The following is an 18066-nucleotide window of genomic DNA, read 5'->3' on the forward strand; positions in this document are numbered from 1 at the left end:
TTTACACTGAAGTAACTCCATGGAGTTACGATGGCATAAAACTGGAGTAACATGGTAGTGAAAGAGGCCCATAGAATGGAAGAGCTCAAGAATGGATAGGTAGGCTTAAACATTCAATATTTGATAGTAATGCCTGATCATTTATTTACTAGCTCAGTGATCAGTTTTTTGCCACTACCACCAAATTACATGAGGTTATTAAAAAATAGTAGCTCAACATCCCTTCTTTAAGGGAAAAATGGCAAAGCTGGTGCTTTATTGCAGCACTCATCACCTTCTGGATCTGGTTTGAAAATGCAAGTCAACACCAGCAGCTTATAAACAAAGAATCAGACCTCACTAGGCTAGATGTTCCAAAGCAGTCTTGTAAATGCAAACAATTGCAAATGCGGACTACTACCTTCTAGTATCAAATAGTCTGATACCAAGTTCTAAATTAAGCATTGATATCATATTAGTATTTTGTCATTTGTTCAATTCCCTCAAAATATGCAAACATTTTTATATTTGGCCATCCATGTTTTATTTAAAATGAAAAATGCCAGACAGGTTCACAGTTTCATCTTCTCCCCTATCCCCACTCTCTTACATGGTGCAAAGTGTATGACCCACTGTAAAAAGAGCATGTGTATGAGTCTCTGCCATGCAGAACAATTTAACAGTGGAAGTTAGACGTTTGTGCCATTCTGTCAACATACGGAGAGGTTCATTACTGAGCCTCTAAGCCTTTAAGGTTAGAGATGTGTATATTTTACACTCATAAATGATTGTTCTCAATGAGGGGCGTTGACTCCAATTTCCAATTGAATAATAAATTAAACTAATAAAATGTTAATTCCTTGGTTTAAAAGCCATGCATTTCCTGCTCCAAATTTTGAACAGGGCTCAATCCTGCAAGCTGAGCAAATGCTATGGTAATAAGCATGGCATAAAACCTTAAACACAGAGAAGTGAGGAGTGCCCATAACTCTCACTGCAACAGTCAGGGTGGGGTGTGGGTTTGGGTAGAACTCTGCATCTTGCAGTAACAAGCTCTGAGGCCCTTTATGCCCTGCTCTTTATCAACCATCCACATTCCTAGAGACGCTCTAAGAGTGGAATTCTATAAAAAAAACAACAACCCCTAGATAAGAATATTTAAAGACACTGTCATTCATTTGGTGCAGTAAGGTCAAGAGAAGTGGTGGGCAGCACAAGATTGCTTAATAACAGATTATGAGCCTTTAGAGAACAATGGGCTGTAATTACTAGATATGGTTAGCGCCTTTTCTGAAGTTTTGGGTCTTGAAGGAAAAAACTGCATTTCTCACGGGGTTGAGAGAAAAACTAGATTACAGTTTCAGAAATCATAACAGAATGCTTTGTTAAGCACAGAAAACATATGCCATCAACTTAGTGACAAAGCGGTTGGTCAGCTGCTAAGTCTTCTTTTACATTAAAAGTCAGTACATTCCACAGTGCAGTCTAATGGCAGCAACTTGAAATTGCCTCAAAGGTTGGATGGAATTCTCAGCTTTAAAAGGAAATAGAATATTCTGTTCACACAAAGACAACAGACGTGCACGGTCAGAAACATAAGCATGGGTACAGCTGCACGCTACATGTGTTCAGTGTGTTCTGGAACAGATGACTGATTAAGACATTTCATAATGTGTCTGAAAAAGGGAAATAAAAGAAGTGTAAAGAATAAGCTTTGACAGTATGAACGGGAGCTGAACTGAATTCTGTGGTATAGAAATCTAAAAAAAATACGATACTATACACCGAGAAAACATCGTCCTCATTTACCAGCTTCTGCTTTACTAGCTTCACATGTAACAGGTTTTGGAGTTGTTTGAATAGTTACTGTAAGAAAAAAAATAAATCCATTTGAGACTGTCAGATCCTATTGTACACCTCACAAATAATTTCTTTATATAGTTGCCATTTTGTATTGCTAGGTAGTTTAACAAAATTGCATTTAAGCGTTCTGTACAGTAAAGAATGGGACACAATTGTGGATTACACTTTTTTTCAAATGCAAACGGCCTTGGAACTAAGGAAGCCATAATTAGTGACATTATAGCCAACCTTACAGGTTATGTGGCATCAACTGTGATAGATTTATTTTCAAATAAAAGCTTTAGATCGGATTCTCCACGACTTTGTACTCTGTGCAGTCATTTATCCCTGTACAAAGTACATGTAACATACCAATATGTGAATTTGTTAGCTTTTTAACCCTCTTTGCACTCATTTTTCACAGGGGAAGAGGGCTACACAAGGTAATTTAGTAGAGAATCAGGCCCTTACTCTGTATTCTACATTTTATTGATTTACATACTACTTTTATTATCAAATCACTTTCACAGCAGAAACAAGGCATGAGTTATCTGTGAGAAATAGCAGCTTGCTGCTGGAGTGAGGTAACTGGTCACTCTGAGCAAAGTTTTCAAACCTGGGTGCTTAAAATGAACATGCAAATCTATATTGAGACTCCTAAAAAAAATGGCCTAATTTTCATAGGTGCTGAGCGAATGTAGCTACCACAGATTTCAGTGATATTTGTCGATGCTTAGCATTTCTTCAAATCAGGACACTTAAATGTAGGTGGTGAAACATGGATTTAGATGTTAACTTTAGGTATCTACTGTAAGCCGGGTACAATTTTAAGGCACTAGGATTGTATACTGTAATATTCTGTTATATCCATTTGTATATAAATGGTCAACAGCTACTGTACTTAAAATAGTACTGGATGGTCTTGCAAATCTAATAAAGGTATATGAGAAATTTCATCATAATGATCCAGGATTCTAAAGGTGTCATGCAAAATGTTGTAAATAAATATGCTACTTCATACAGCACATACATGTCAACAGTATTATTGTTCCCAAGGTAAGTCATACAGGGTAAATTAAACTAACCACTTGACTAAAAACACATGGATGTCTCTTCTAAATTTACCTGTCAAAAGAAGGAAATATAATTACCAGATTCGGTTGGTAGCTTTTCTGGGACTCCAGATGGTTTGGATCTTGAAGAAACAAACTGTGTTTCATCAAAAGCTGAAAAGAGAATCTGAATTTAAAATGTTGAGGGACTTCAGAGCTGATGGGACAGCATGGCACTCAGCTACAGCCAAGTTGCACATTTCAAGATGATGCTGACACAGGGGAAAGCAAGGTGGTGGATGGGCTGAAAGTCAGCTGTGAGATGAATGTGTAACATGAGCAATGAGGTTGGTGACAATATGTCCTTTTAGCAGCCAGCCATTAAATCAGTTCAGAAAATGCTTTTCAGGTGATGATTATGAGGAAACGGTTGATACAGAAGGATCAATCAAAAAGTTTTGCATGTGGGATTTTGAAGCCAAAGTGTTTGAGCAAATCTTAAAACTGTCTTTAGCAGATAGAAGATATGCCAAGATGATGGAAAAAATAACTGAATCATATACGATTTACCCATCACTGTCCCTGGGGTTTTCATGGAAGGAAAAGATGTAGATTTCAGGGCTGGTTTCTTGGTAGCTAAGAGCAAACATGAAAACAATCCTGAGATATTGGGATAGGCATTCTTTGCACAAGTGGTACCAATTCATAGCTTTAAAACAGAAAAAACAAGTCCATATTTGGTTCGAGGGTTTTTTGTGTTTGTTTGTTTTAAATCATTTGAGTTTTTGAGACGATCTGAACTCCTATTGGGGTTTATGAAAAAAATCCAAATATTTGATTTGGGCTCATTTTTTAATGAGGATGACATAAATATATGTTAAAATTGGAACTAATAATCTAAACTGTTTTCTGTTTCATACAGTAGTTGTCTGCTTCCACATCTATTTTCAATCAGATTCTGAACGACTCATTTTATCAGCGGATATAACTCCATGTTACCACCCTGATCAGCAGAGACGGGAATAGTGATCTTGGACATTATGCAAACAAATACCACATGATTCACAGCTGTTGGCAGCAGGACTTTTATTAATTGTATTTATACACAGTAAGAACCATGTGATATTTCCCAAAAGTATCACACTAAACTGCAGGTGTATAAAAAAGCTGTCTTTTTAAAAAAGTTAAAATTCAAAGTAAATTGGCCATCCATAAAGTTTCTAAATGTAAAAGATGCCTCTCTGTGGTGTAATCCAAATACAAAAATAAATAAGAAAAAACATTCTGTGGAAAAGTAGGAAAAAATTTAGATAAAACATAACTAAAGATAAATTTACAGAAACTAAATTTTACTCTATTTGCTGATCTTATGAGAGATCTGACACATTCTTGATTCAATTAATATAAACCCCACTTTCTAAAATGTAACTTTTTTTAAAAAATGTAACATTTTAAAAAGCATTTTAGAAGATATTCACTCAAAACAAGAAGTCAGATACTGTGCAGAAAAGTAACATGGTATCATAGGCTTGTAAGTGTACTGGCCTCTCTGAGAGTATGGGACGTTTCCCATTTATTTCAGGCAGAATGAAGCCAAAATAATACACTTTAAGAAGAGATTCACAAGAAACATGCTCAAGGTTTGGAAAATCCGGGCTAAATGACCTTGGTATTCAAATTCTATAGACTGGAACACAGTGTCGAGGGCTATAACAAAAGCATCCAAGCCCCAATCCTGCAAAGTTATTCAGGTGAAAAGCCCTTAGCAGCCACATGTAATGGCACTGACTTCATCTGGTATGTCTACACTCAGGGATGCTGGAACAATTTGTATAGTGGGGGTGCTGAGAACCACTGAACGAAGCTGTAAGCCCTGTATATGATGGAAACCAATTCAAGTTGGGGGTGCGGAGCACGCCCAATTCCAGCACCTATGTCTACACTGTGATGAAAAATCCTGTTGTACCAAGTCTCAGAGCCTGGATCAGCTGACTTGGGCTCCCAGGTTCGGGCTGTGGGGATAAGAATTGCAGTGTAGACATTTGGGCTTGAGCTGAAGCCCAGCCTCTGAGACCTTCCCCCCTCTCAGGGTCTCAGAGCCCAGGGTTCCAGTTCAAGCTTGAATGGCTACACTGCAATTTTATCGCCCTGCAGCTTGAGCCCAAGTCAGCTGACCTGGGCCAGCCTTAGCTACGGGTCTTTTTTGGCTGCGTAGATGTGCCCAATGAGATTCTGACTGTGCGGATCTCCCTCCCGAAACCAGGGCCCAAATCAGAATAATTAAATCACACTTCATGCTATGTGGTCTCATTGGAAGACCTCAAAAGTACAATTTAGAGCTAACCCGAACGAATTATGTGAATGAAATGCTAGCCTTGCCAGTCTATCACTATTCCATTTTTTTACCTTTATTTATGGAAAGCAGGTGTGGGATTAGATTATTATTAGTAGTATCCCTAATAATTTTGAAGTCGGTAGCTATATTTCAACAAACCAAGTTCTTAAATATTACTGAATATCCTCTCTCTTTAATACAGACTTTAATGGCTTTTCTAGGCATACAACTAGTTCATGGGAAGATGGAGTGTAAATCTACCTCATGCTAGCCTGCCATGCACTAACTGTTCATATGGACCCTGAAGTTGCTCATTAAAACTTTCCTATGCACTTTGATCTAACCCATTTTGAAATGAGAATAGATCTAAGTGCACTAGGGAACTTTTAGGGCATGACAGCAGAGTCTACACATATGGTGCGCAGCATGCCAGCGTGAAGTAGATTTACACCTCAGCTTGCTGTGCACTAACTGCTCATCAAGATGAGCCCTAACTGTATCTTACTGGATCTCTTCCACTACAATAGAAATAGATGGCTATGTTCATTCCATAGGGGAGAGAGCTGCTGGCCTCAAGGCAAATCCAGAAATGCTGTGAGAAATTATAATAAATCAGAAACAAAATCTAAAATCCATATGAAATTTCTACTCAGTCCGAACTCACACTGAAGTCTATGGGAGTTTACTTAAGTAAAAATTTCAATATTAGGGACTTCTTTTGCATGCACTGAAAAATACATGCTCTAAATAAACTGCCACTATCACATGACAGGCTGTTGTAGGATTGAATGCAAGAATTAATTGAATCAGTACTGTCTCAGGGGAAAGAATACTGCTTACCTCACCCGAGTGTTAACTAAGCCTGATCATACTTAAGCAATGAAATTCAAGTTCACAGCATTACAATGGGGTCTTCTGAGTTCATCTTATCTATAAACTTGCGAGTTAGAATTTAGTTGTGAAATCAGTGAAGAAAAAATATGCTCTGGCACAAATTCAAAATAAAAGATTAAAATAATGTAAGTCAAAAAATCAATCAATAAATGAATATGCTGTAACTCTTGTTAATAATCGTTAGACTTTTTCACTAAAATATTAGTGAGGGTCACTAGCTCACTACTCTAATACCTTAGCATGGGCAAGGATAGTTTCCACTGGACTAAATGGGAACCACACAAATGCATCCATGGACAAAATTATGCCCTACATCAATTGTGGAAGGGTTGTCAGGTTCTCAAGCACAACAGAAGTTGTCATAACTATAAAGGGAAGGGCAACAGCCCTCCTGTGTACAATACTATTGTCAAGGCTCCTTTTATATGACAACTATAAAATCCCTCCTGGCAAGATACTTTCAAATCTTGGTGGGGGGAAGGCTTTTGTTTGTGCCCTTTGTTTTGGTGGGAGTTCGCTCTTGGGACTGAGAGGGACCAGACATCAATCCAGGCTCTCCGAGTCTTTCTGAACAAATCTCTCATATTTCAAACTTGTAAATACAGCCAGGCAAGGCGTGTTAGTTTTATCTTTGTTTTCTCAACTTGTAAATGTACCTTTTGCTAGGGTGTTTACCTCTGTTTGCTGTAACTTTGAACCTAAGGCTAGAGGGGGGTCCTCTGGGCTCTTTAAGTTTGATTACCCTGTAAAGTTATTTTCCATCCTGATTTTACAGAGATGATTTTTACCTTTTTCTTTAATTAAAAGCCTTCTTTTTAAGAACCTGATTGATTTTCCCTGTTTTTTTAGATCCAAAGGGGTTGGATCTTGATCCACCAGGAGTTGGTGGGAGAGAGGAGGGGGGATGGTTAATTTCTCCTTGTTTTAAGATCCAAGGGGTTTGGATCTGTATTCACCAGGGAATTGGTGAAGAATCTCTCAAGGCTACCCAGAGAAGGGAATTAGCACATTTGGGAGTGGTGGCAGCGGACCAGATCTAAGCTGGTAGTTAAGCTTAGAAGTTTTCATGCAGGCCCCCACATTTGTACCCTAAAGTTCAGAGTGGGAAGGAGCCTTGACAGAAGTGCTATGGCCTAAGGGTAAAAAAATCAACTGCCAATTCTGGGTACCCAGCTGGAGACATATTAAAGGGGACTGATGATCAAAGGGTGAGCCCTCAACACTTTATGAAAATCAGGCCCTTTTAAAGTGTCCCAACAGTTGAAGCAACACAAATAACTATTCATATTTGAAAATTTAGGCCATAGGTAAATCTCTAACAAGAAGAAGCTAATAACTTCACTAGACAAATCAACTATTTAATAAAGTTATTACAGAGTCCACAGCTTTGCTGTTGGATGGAATGATAGTTCAGCTGTGAGATACAAGCCATCTCTGAAACTGAAGGGGCATTTACAAGGAAAATACTAAGCCCATGGAACAGATCTTTCACAAATAAAAGTTTTTATACCTCTATTAACTTAAAGGGACCTGTGACAATTTACATGAGCTGAGGATATTCTCTACATCTTCACAATTCTTCTAAAAACATTTGTAAGTAAATGATTTTGAGCATCGTGTCACTAAAAGCAAAACAAGACTTATGTGGAGTCACAATTGTGCAGTAGAAAAATTTCCTGGCTGTAGCATTATAAATCATACAACAACATTATTGTAGCTGAGGTATTAAAACCAAAAAACCCACCTGGGCATAATACCAACAAATCTGACTTAAATAATATTTGTTTCGAAGCTCTCAACTTTAGAAATAAGGCAATTAACAGGTTTTGTCTGTAGTATTTTTGGCGTATCAGATATTTTGGATCCAGAAGGAATCAGCTGCATTTCATTAGAAGCTATGATAAAAGAAATAACCAGGTCTTTATTTGCTATGGGTCATTGGGAAAACATGGCACAGAATTATTCCAGCACACACAAAGTTCATGCCTGAAGCCAGCAATATAAGAATAGGCTGACCACTGAGATACAGTTTCATAAATAATGGAAAGAAACATTGTGGAAAGACAGAAAGGAGATTGGAACATGAATATCCTCAGCTCTGTCCTGGACCATCATATGAAGAATCACCTGTCTAAGGAAGACAGAAATAAATATCCAACAATGAAACTTTATCTGCTTTGTAGTTAAGCAAAGACAACCATGATTTAGTTCTCATAAAAGCATCCTCTAAAGCAGTGCAGCCAAACAAAGTTAACCTTGCCAAAGAAACTGCAAAGGAAAAAAATGGGATTAAAATAAGCTGCAAACAAAACAAAACAAAACCATCACCATGACATAATGTTCCCCTGGGCTTCTGAAATGCAGGAGGTGTTTTAGGGTTAGGAAATTGTGGAAGCCTGTTTGGAACTGCAAGGGGGGTGGGGAGAAAAGAGAAAGTACAAAATTGATGTAAGTCAGTAGAAATCTGAAGAAAAAAAGTGTTTGTTAACACTTGCAGTTCTCTTTGTATAGTGTAACAGAGACAGAAACAAAAAGACCCTTGTCCCTACATTCCAGTGCTGGTGAATTCAATACAACCTTTTCTTTTATTACTCACCTATATACCTACTAAATACACAGTTGCATACATCATTCCACGACTATTCATGTCTGCACCCCTCTCTGGAAAATGAGGCCAAATTATCAAAAACTATCTCTGGACTTTTGTTCACAATTTTGCATAGATTTGTGTGTACAATACAGAGAGTGAATTTAACATTTTGACATTTCTTAATGTAGAATTGTGACTGCAAGAAGACTGTGGATGCTGCTACTAACAACAAAACAAAAATGAGAGCAATTTTGCAATACAAAGTTTGTGACCAGGATTTTGTATAGGACACTATTTTTTTCCTGGTGAAAAAAAAAAGACTTCATGCCATGTTAAGCCGCAGTGACTCATGACAGTCATACAAATGACATTTGTATTTTAAATCACAATTTGATGCCATCAGACAATCTTCCTTGAGTTTTTGATGTTTTGAGTATTTATACATTTAAATAATCAGTTTTGTAATATAACACAACCTGTGTAACCTGTCACAACAGGAGACTAAAGATCGTTTCTAACTTCACCTATGTAGATTTGCATTGCTTTTACCTTGAAAAGCTGTTTTTGTGATTTTTTCCCCCCATGCTAAAAGTGAGGGCCATTAAAAATGGAGCACATGCCATTCTGCAGAGATGTCAGAAGCATAGCATCTCTTATTCTAAATATAGGGAGATACTCCTGTTACTGAAGGAATCCAGTGAGGTGAATTTATTATTTTAATGGCACCTACTGTGCATAATAATGTTACAGTACCTGTGGTTTACAGTGAAAATTTGTTTCCATGTTGTAAGTAATATATTACCAAGGAGGATTTCCTTGACGAAGGATCTTGAGAGAAAACCAAGGAGCTGGACGTTTCTCTTGTATCTCTACAGCAATATTACTAGTGCTACACCTAGTTACAGACATCAAGAGACATACAGACAACCCAGAATTCGGTAAAAGGCAGGAAAGAATATTACTTTGAATATGAGAATACCTGGTATACCTATCAAGAAAACTTTACCAGAGACTATCATCTCACAACACCAGCCATAGCACAGCTAGGCCTACACAGCCTTCTGTACTACATTTTATCTGAGATATGTAAATTAGTAGCTGTAAGTGTAACGTAACCCAGTACAATTTAATTAAGATTTTCTGTGGAACAGCTCGCTTCTAAAGTGTTGTAGTAAAAGGTAGGAGAATTCTGGAGTGGAAAAAAGAAGAAAATACTATATATAGAAGCTAAGTAGTCATCAGATTAGTTACCCAGTATGTTTTGAGTTTGTGCCAGGTCAGGTTTAGGAATTGATTTTGTTTCTTCAAGTCCACTGTCAGTTTCACTGTGAGCTGGAAAAAAGAATCTAGACTTAATTTTGAATCAAGAACATAACAGCAGCCATACTGGGTCAGACAAATGATCCATATAGCCTAATTTCCTGTCTTCTGACTGTGGCCAATGCCAGGTGGTTCAGAGGGAATGAACAAAACAGGCAATCATCAAGTGATCCATCCCCTTTTGTCCTCTCCCAGATCCTGGCCAGCACAGGCTAGGGACACTCAGAGCAGGGTGTTGCAGCCCTGACCAACCTGGCTAATAGCCATTGATGGACCTATCCTCCATGAACTTATCTAGTTCTTTTTTGAACCCTGTTATAGTCTTGGCCTTCACAACATCTTCTGGCAAAGAGTTCCATGGGTTGACCATGCATTGTGTGAAGAAGTACTTGTTTTGTTTGTTTTAAACCTGCTGCCTATTAATTTCATTGGGTGACCCCTACTTCTTGTGTTATGTGAAGAAGTAAATAAAGTTTCCTTATTCATTTTCTTCATACCAGTCAAGATTTTATAGACCTCTATCATATCCCCCCGCAGTTGTCTCTTTTCAAGCTGAAAAGTCCCAGTCTTTTTAATCTCTCCTCATATGGAAGCTGCTCCATAGCCCTAATAGTTTTAGCTGCCCTTCTCTGTACTTTTCCAATTCCAATATATCTGTTTTGCAATAGAGTGTCCAGATCTGCACACAGTATTCAAGATGTAGGTTGGGGGAGGGATAGCTCAGTGGTTTGAGCATTGGCCTGCTAAACCCAGGGTTGTGAGTTCAATCCTTGAGGAGGCTGCTTAGGGATCTGGGGCAAAATCAGTACTTGGTCCTGCTAGTGAAGGCAAGGGGCTGGACTCAATGACCTTTCAAGGTCCCTTCTAGTTCTAGGAGATAGGATAGCTCTATAAAATAAATCATGGATTTATACAGCGGCATTATGATATTTTCTGTCTTGTTGCCTATCCCTTTCCTAATGGTTCCTGACATTCTGTTAGCTTTTCTGACTGCCACTGCACATTGAGCAGATGTTTTCAGAGAAGTATCCACAATGACTCCAAGATCTCTTTCTTGAGTGGTAACAACTAATTTAGACCTCATCATTTTGTATGTATAGTTCGGATTATGTTTGTCAGTGTGTATTACTTTGTATATATCAACATTGAATTTCATTTGCCTTTTTGTTGTCCAATCACCCAGTTTTGTGAGGTCCTTTTGTAACTCTTCGCAGTATGCCTTGAACTTAACTGTCTTAAATAACTTTGTATCATCTGAAAATTTTGCCACCTCACTGTTTACCCCTTTTCCAGTTCATTTATGACTATGTTGAACAGTACTGGTCCCAGTACATACCTCTGGAGGACATCACTATTTACCTCTCTCCATTCTGAAAACTGACCATTTATTCCTACCCCTTGTTTCCTATCTTTTAACCAGATACTGATCCATAAGAGGACCTTCCCATTTATCCCATGACTGCTTATTTCTTGTAAGATTGTAAGCTTACAAGCAATCCTTGTAAGCCTTTTTTTTTTTTTTCCTGAGGCAGCCAACAATCTATGCCAGGGGTAGGCAACCTATGGCATACGTGCCAAAGGCGGCATGCAAGCTGATTTTCAGTGGCACTCACACTGCCCGGGTCCTTCCCACCGGTCCGGGGGGCTCTGCATTTTAATTTAATTTTAAATGAAGCTTCTTAAACATTTTAAAAACCTTATTTATTTTACATACAACTATAGTTTAGTTATATATTACAGACTTGTAGAAAGAGACCTTCTAAAAACGTTAAAATGTATTACTGGCACGCGAAACCTTAAATCAGAGTGAATTAATGAAGACGCGGCACACCACTTCTGATAGGCTGCCGATCCCTGATCTATGCTATAGGATTAGAACAACTTCTGCAGTAGCACAGCTCCACCATCATTAAAACTCATAACTTTAATTTGAGAAGTGAAATCCAACATGGATACAATTTTGGATTTCTTTTGTGGCAGTTTTACACAGACAATAGAAAAATAAAAACCCCCAAAGAGTAAATTTGAGATCTGGAGCTCATAACGTGTCTTTGCAAAAGTTTGCCAAATTCAATACTTAAGCTGCTATAAACAAAATTTATAATACCACAGTGAGATATATATATATATATATGGTTAGGGAAAGTGTATAAAAACACTTCCCCCAACCATACTGGACTGTTTTATTAGTCTAAAACTGAAACTTTATGATGGAAAGATTCACCTAGGTTATCCTCAACTCTTCCCTCTGTCCAGTAATAATATTACATTATACTTGTTAGCTGTTATTCATTACTATTACGTCTACTGAATTAAAGTAAAGCACTTGTAGCATATGGAGTATTTGTTCACCATAATTAACCTCAATTGCTACCCATATTTTATTGGGCTAGTGCACGACCACGTGCACCCACTACTCCTGTTGATCCAAATAACTCTTTTGGGTGTGCAAGGACTACAGGGCCAACTTATTAAGGACCAAATTCTGGCAGTTGTTTTGTCCAGCAACAGATGCCATCCAGAAAACTGATGCAGAGCAAGGGCAGAAGTTTTCTATTTCATTCTGACTCACTCCACGTAACACTCTGTGCAACAAGAGCTGCAAAGGGACATTTCAAGATAGAATCGAGCTGAGTGTCAACAGTGTTGCCAAATCATATTTGGTGTTTTTCTGAAAGCTCCAGTTCATAGATTTTAAGGCCAGAAGGGACCATTCGATCATAGACTCACAGACTTTCAGGCTAGAAGGGACCATCATGATCATCTAGTCTGACCTGCACTTGCAGGCCACAGAACCTGACCCATCCACTCCTGTAATAGGTCCACAACCCTAACTTCTGGCTGAGTTACTGAAGTCCTCAAATCTTGATTTAAAGATTTGATTTAAAGTTACAGAAAATCCAGCACTGTCTATAGTTCAAACCAGCAAGTGAGCCGGGCCCCCTGCTGCAGAGGAAGGCAAACCCCTTCCCCAACGGTTTCTGCCAAACTGACCTGGGGAAAACTTCTTCCCAACCTCAAATATGGTGACCAGTTAGACTCTGAGTATGTGGGTGAGACCAGCAGCCACACACCAGGAAAATAATTCTCTGTAGAAACTCAGTGATCTCCAAATCTAGTGTCCCATCACTGGAGATATTTACTAATAGCAGTCACAGAAAGGATATATGCCATTGTATTGTAGGCAACCTCATCACATTCAGCCCCTCCATACATTTATCAAGTTCAGTCTTGAAACAAGTTAGGTTTTTTTGCCACACTTCTCCCCTTGGAAGGCTGTTCCTGAACTTCACTCCTCTGATGATTAGAAACCTTCATTTAATTTCAAGACTAAACTTCTTAATGGCCAATTTCCATCCATTTGTTCTTGGGCCAATATTGGCACTTAACTTAAATAACTCCTCCCCCTTCCTGGTATTTATCCCTCGGTTATATTTATAGAGAACAATCACATCTCCCCTCAGCCTTCGTTTTGTTAAGCTAAACAAGCCAAGCTCCTTAAGTCTTCTCTTGTAATGCAGGTTCTCCATTCCTCTGATCATCCTAGTAGCCTTTATCTGCACTTGTTCCAGTTTGTTCCAGTTCCTCTTTCTTAAACATGAGAGACCAGAACCTCACATAGTATTCCAGATGAAGTCTCACCAGTACCTTGTGCAATAGTAACAACTCTTCCTTATCTCTACTGGAAATACCTTGGCACAAAATCAGAAAGGCTAAGGCACATAATGAGTTACATCTAACATAAAGGGGACATAAAAGGCAATAAGAAGAAGTTCTTTAAGTACATTAGGAGCAAAAGAAAGAACAAGGAAAGTGTAGATCCTCTGCTTAGTGGGGAAGGAGAGCTAATAATTGATGATGTCAAGAATGCAGAGGAGTTTAATACTTATTTTCACTTAAAAGGGTATGAGGATGACCAGATGCTCAACACAATTAATATTAACAATAAGGGAGAAGGAATGCAAGCCAAAATAGGAAAAGAACAGGTTAAAGAATATTGACATAAGTTAGAGTATTCAAGTCTGCAAGGCCTAATGAAATTCATCCTACGGTACTTATGAAGCTAGCTGAAGCAATCTTGGAATCATTGGAAGTTATCTTTGAGAACTCATGGAGGATGGGTGAGGTCCTAGGGGACTGGAGTAAAGCAAACATAGTACCTATCTTTAAAAAGGGGAACAAAGAGGACATGGGGAATTGTAGACCAGTCAGCCAATCTTCGATATCGGAAAAGATACTAGAACGAATTATTAAACAATGTTAGCCCCTAGATGATAAAGAATAGCCATCATGGATTTGTCAAGAACAAATCATGCCAAACCAACCTAATTTCCTTCTATGACAGGGTTACTGGACTAGTGGATAGTGGGGGAAGAAGTCAATGCGATAGATCTTGATCTAATAAGGCTTTTGGCACAGTCCCACATCACGTTCTCATAAACAAAGTAGGGAAATGCACTCTAGGTGCACTTTTTATAAGGTGCGTGCACAACTGTTGAAAGACTATATTCAACAAGTAGTTATCAATAGTTTTTTGTCAAACTAGGAAGGTCTGGTACTAATCAATATTTTCATTAATGACTTGGATAATGGAGTAGAGAGTATGCTTATGAAATGTGCGGATGACAACAAGCTGGGAGGGGTCACAAGCACAGGATTAGAATTCAAAATGACCTTGACAAATTGGATAATTGGTCTGAAATCAACAAGATGAAATTCAATAAAGAGAAGTGCAAAATATTTCATTTAAGGAGGAAAAACCAAGATGGGGAATAACTGGCTAGTGGTAGCTTACAGTGGATGACAACCTGAGTATGAATTAACAATGTAATGCAGTTGCAAAAAAGGCCAGTGTATTAACAGGAGTGTATTAACATTCAGCAGTGTATTAACAGGAGTGTTGTATGTAAGACATGGGAGGTAATAGGAGTGCTCTACTCAACACTGGTGAGGCCTCAGCTAGAGTATTGTGTCCAGTTCTGGGTGCCACACTTCAGGAAAGATGTGGACAAATTGGAGAGCTTTTAGAGGAGAGCAACAAAAATGATAAAAGGTTTAGAAAACCTAACCTATAAGGAAAGGTTAAAAAAACTGAGCATGTTCAGTCATCAAATATGTACAGAGCTGTTATAAAGATGACTGATCAGTTGTTCTCCATGTCTACTGGAGGTAGGACAAGAAGTAATGGGCTTAATCTGCATCAAGGGAGATTTAGGTTAAATAGTAGGAAAAACTTTCTAACTACAAAGGTAGTTAAACTCTGGAATAGGTTTCCAAAGGAGGTTGTGGAATCCCTGTTTTAAGAACAGGCTGGACAAATAGTTGTCAAAGGGGTTCTAGGTTTACTTGGCCCTGCCTCAGTGCAGGGAGCTAGACTTGATAACCTTTCAAGGTCTTTTTCAGCCATACATTTCTATGATTCTATGAAATAATCAATGTGTGCCTTATTTCTAATTTTAATTTGTCTGGCTTCAGCTTCTAACCATTGTTTTTTGTTAATACTTTCTTTGCTAGATTAAAGAGCGCTTTAATTTCCAGTATTTTCTCGCCATAAAGGTACTTATATACAGTAATTGAGTCACCTCTCAAACTTCTTTTTGATAAATTAAAAGAGTTCCTAGCATTCTGTGCCACTGTACATTTAAAAGAAAATGAAGGTTTCATACAGAGCAGCTGCTCAGATGCCACAAGGGCCACCGAAGCAGCAGCAACTGGAGGACTTCATTGAACAGCTGGTACCCACAGTAGAGCACCGAGAGCTAGTTTCAAAATGCCCTTATTAGCTGCCACAGATAGAACTAAGGCACGTTGCAGTGGTCCACCTACTTTTTTTTTTTAAATCTGGAGTAGTCATTGTACAGAACTGTTTTCAGCCAGAACACAGACTCACAATAATGCTCTATTTTGCATTGTAATGTGCTTCTGTTTTGTGGCCAGTGGTAAAGAACTAGAATTTGTCTCACTGTCAGCAATGAGACAGCTGGAGATTTGATCTTTATTTACAGCACTTACAAAAGTTAAAACAACAATTCAGCCAATCAGAATTCATCATATTGATCACTAATATATATCATACATTCTAAAAAATAAAAAAGTGTTTATTTCTGGCAGTTCTGGCTTCTGATTAGTGAAATACTGAATTTTTTCTCTCTCTCTTTTGAAGGGCCTGTAGATGCCAATCACCACCAGCACAAGGTGCTGGAAAGTGACAGTCTCAGCTTCAGAAAATGAGGGTTCAATCTTACTCCTACAGATTTCAATCGGAGCAGGGCTGTGCCCTCAGTAAAATGGCAACCATGTTGGTGCTGAAAAGAGCATTAATTCTCTTCAGGGACCGCATTATACTACACCACATGTGTAGATTTTCAGGAAATGTCTTTATATTGTTTTATTTTCACTTGAAATAAATAAATGTATGCAGCAATATTCTAAGAGACTAATGAGAACAACAGGTAAAAGAGATTGCCACAAGAGCAGCAATTTGCATTTCATAATTTGGAGATATTACATTATCTTTTTATTGAATCATGAATTATTCAAGGCAATTTGAACATTTAAGTTGGGGTTTGTTTGTTTTTTAAAGGCACTACAAAGTATTAAAGTAAATTGCTAGATTTTCAAGTTATATTTATTAGGCCTATTATACATAATATTATGCAGCCTATTGCAAAAACTTTTTTTTTTTTTTTTTTTTTAAATACCACATCCATGAAAAAGAGAGATTTCATTAAGGCAGCCTTTGGTAGCCCTCACGCTACAACAAAAGTAGCATAAACATAGTACTTACCCAGTGTGTTCAATGGTAATTCAGTCGTAGGTGCTATGCTAGATTCTGCGGATTCCAGTTCATTTTTACTGTGAGCTATGAGAAAAAAAGAGTTATTTTTTTCTTTCAGTACACATTCACTTTACACTTTGTCCACAACACGCTAAGCATGCTTCAAGCCAGAACTGTCCAGACTGGTTTAACAGCTGTAACATCTCATTTCATGAAGGTAGCATGCTATATGATGGGGTCTAAAATGGCTGATACCACTCAAGAAAGATCTTGGAGTCATTGTGGATAGTTCTCTGAAAACAATGTGCAGTGGCAGTCAAAAAAGCGAACAGAATGTTGGGAATCATTAAGACAGGGATAGATAATAAGACAGATAATATCATATTGCCTCTATATAAAACCATGGTATGCCCACATCTTGAATACTGCATGCAGATGTCGTCGCCACATCTCAAAAAAGGTATATTGGAATTGGAAAAGGTTCAGAAATGGGCAACAAAAATGATTAGAGGTCTGGAATGACTTCCGAATGAGGAGAGATTAATATGACTAGGATTTTTCAGCTTGGAAAAGAGACTAAGGGGGGATATGATAGAGGTCTATAAAATCATGACTGATGTGGAGAAAGTAAATAAGGAAGTGTTATTTACTCCTTCTCATAACACAAGAACTAGGGGTCACCAAATGAAATTATTAGGCAGCAGGTTTAAAACAAACAAAAGGAAGTATTTCTTCACACAATGCAGTCAACCTGTGGAACTCCTTGAGAGAGGATGTTGTGAAGGCCAAGTCTATGACAGAATTCAAAAAACAACTAGATAAGTTCACGGAGGATAGGTCCATCAATGACTATTAGCCAGGATGGACAGGGATGGTGTCCCTAGCATCTGTTTGCCAGAAGCTGGGGGATGGATCACTTGATGATTACCTTTTCTTTTCATTCCCTCTGGGCACCTGGCATTATTTCACCCCTGAGGCCCAAACAGTTATATGGCCATTATAAAAACTAAATCTTTGGATGTTTTCTGCTGTGGAATGGAAACCAATGCCAGAAAACCAGATATTGCAACACATGCTGCTTCTTTAGGACCCAACTCAACTTCCACCAAAGTCAGCAGAAGTGTTGCAACTGACACAAGTGCAAGATGGGCCAGGGGTTCTTACAGAGAAACAAATCAAGCAAGTTAGCTTTCTGAAAGCTTGTGACAAAAAGTCATTGACAAGGGATAGAAAGACAATTAAAAAAAAAAAAAAGAACCACTGTACTTTTCTGTCA

General features: G+C 38.2%; 1 protein-coding gene across 25 annotated transcripts in view; it reads right to left on the bottom strand.

The window, feature by feature from the left end:
• ABI3BP (ABI family member 3 binding protein) overlaps positions 1-18066 on the bottom strand; it is a 295082-nt gene that overhangs the window by 128507 nt on the left and 148509 nt on the right. For 20 of the 25 annotated variants that reach the window (XM_054044959.1, XM_054045001.1, XM_054045089.1 and 17 more), the window contains exons 12-16: positions 16800-16874; positions 9944-10024; positions 3444-3509; positions 2973-3047; positions 1789-1845 (exon numbers count right to left, since the gene is read on the bottom strand). In XM_054044959.1, coding sequence (XP_053900934.1) covers positions 1789-1845; positions 2973-3047; positions 3444-3509; positions 9944-10024; positions 16800-16874 — 354 coding nt within the window. The remainder of the gene's footprint in view (positions 1-1788; positions 1846-2972; positions 3048-3443; positions 3510-9943; positions 10025-16799; positions 16875-18066) is intronic. The other 5 variants (XM_054045085.1, XM_054045077.1, XM_054045053.1 and 2 more) reach the window with 4 other exon arrangements.

The sequence above is a fragment of the Malaclemys terrapin genome, chromosome 1 (genome assembly GCF_027887155.1).
Source record: "Malaclemys terrapin pileata isolate rMalTer1 chromosome 1, rMalTer1.hap1, whole genome shotgun sequence".
NCBI lineage: Eukaryota > Metazoa > Chordata > Testudines > Emydidae > Malaclemys > Malaclemys terrapin.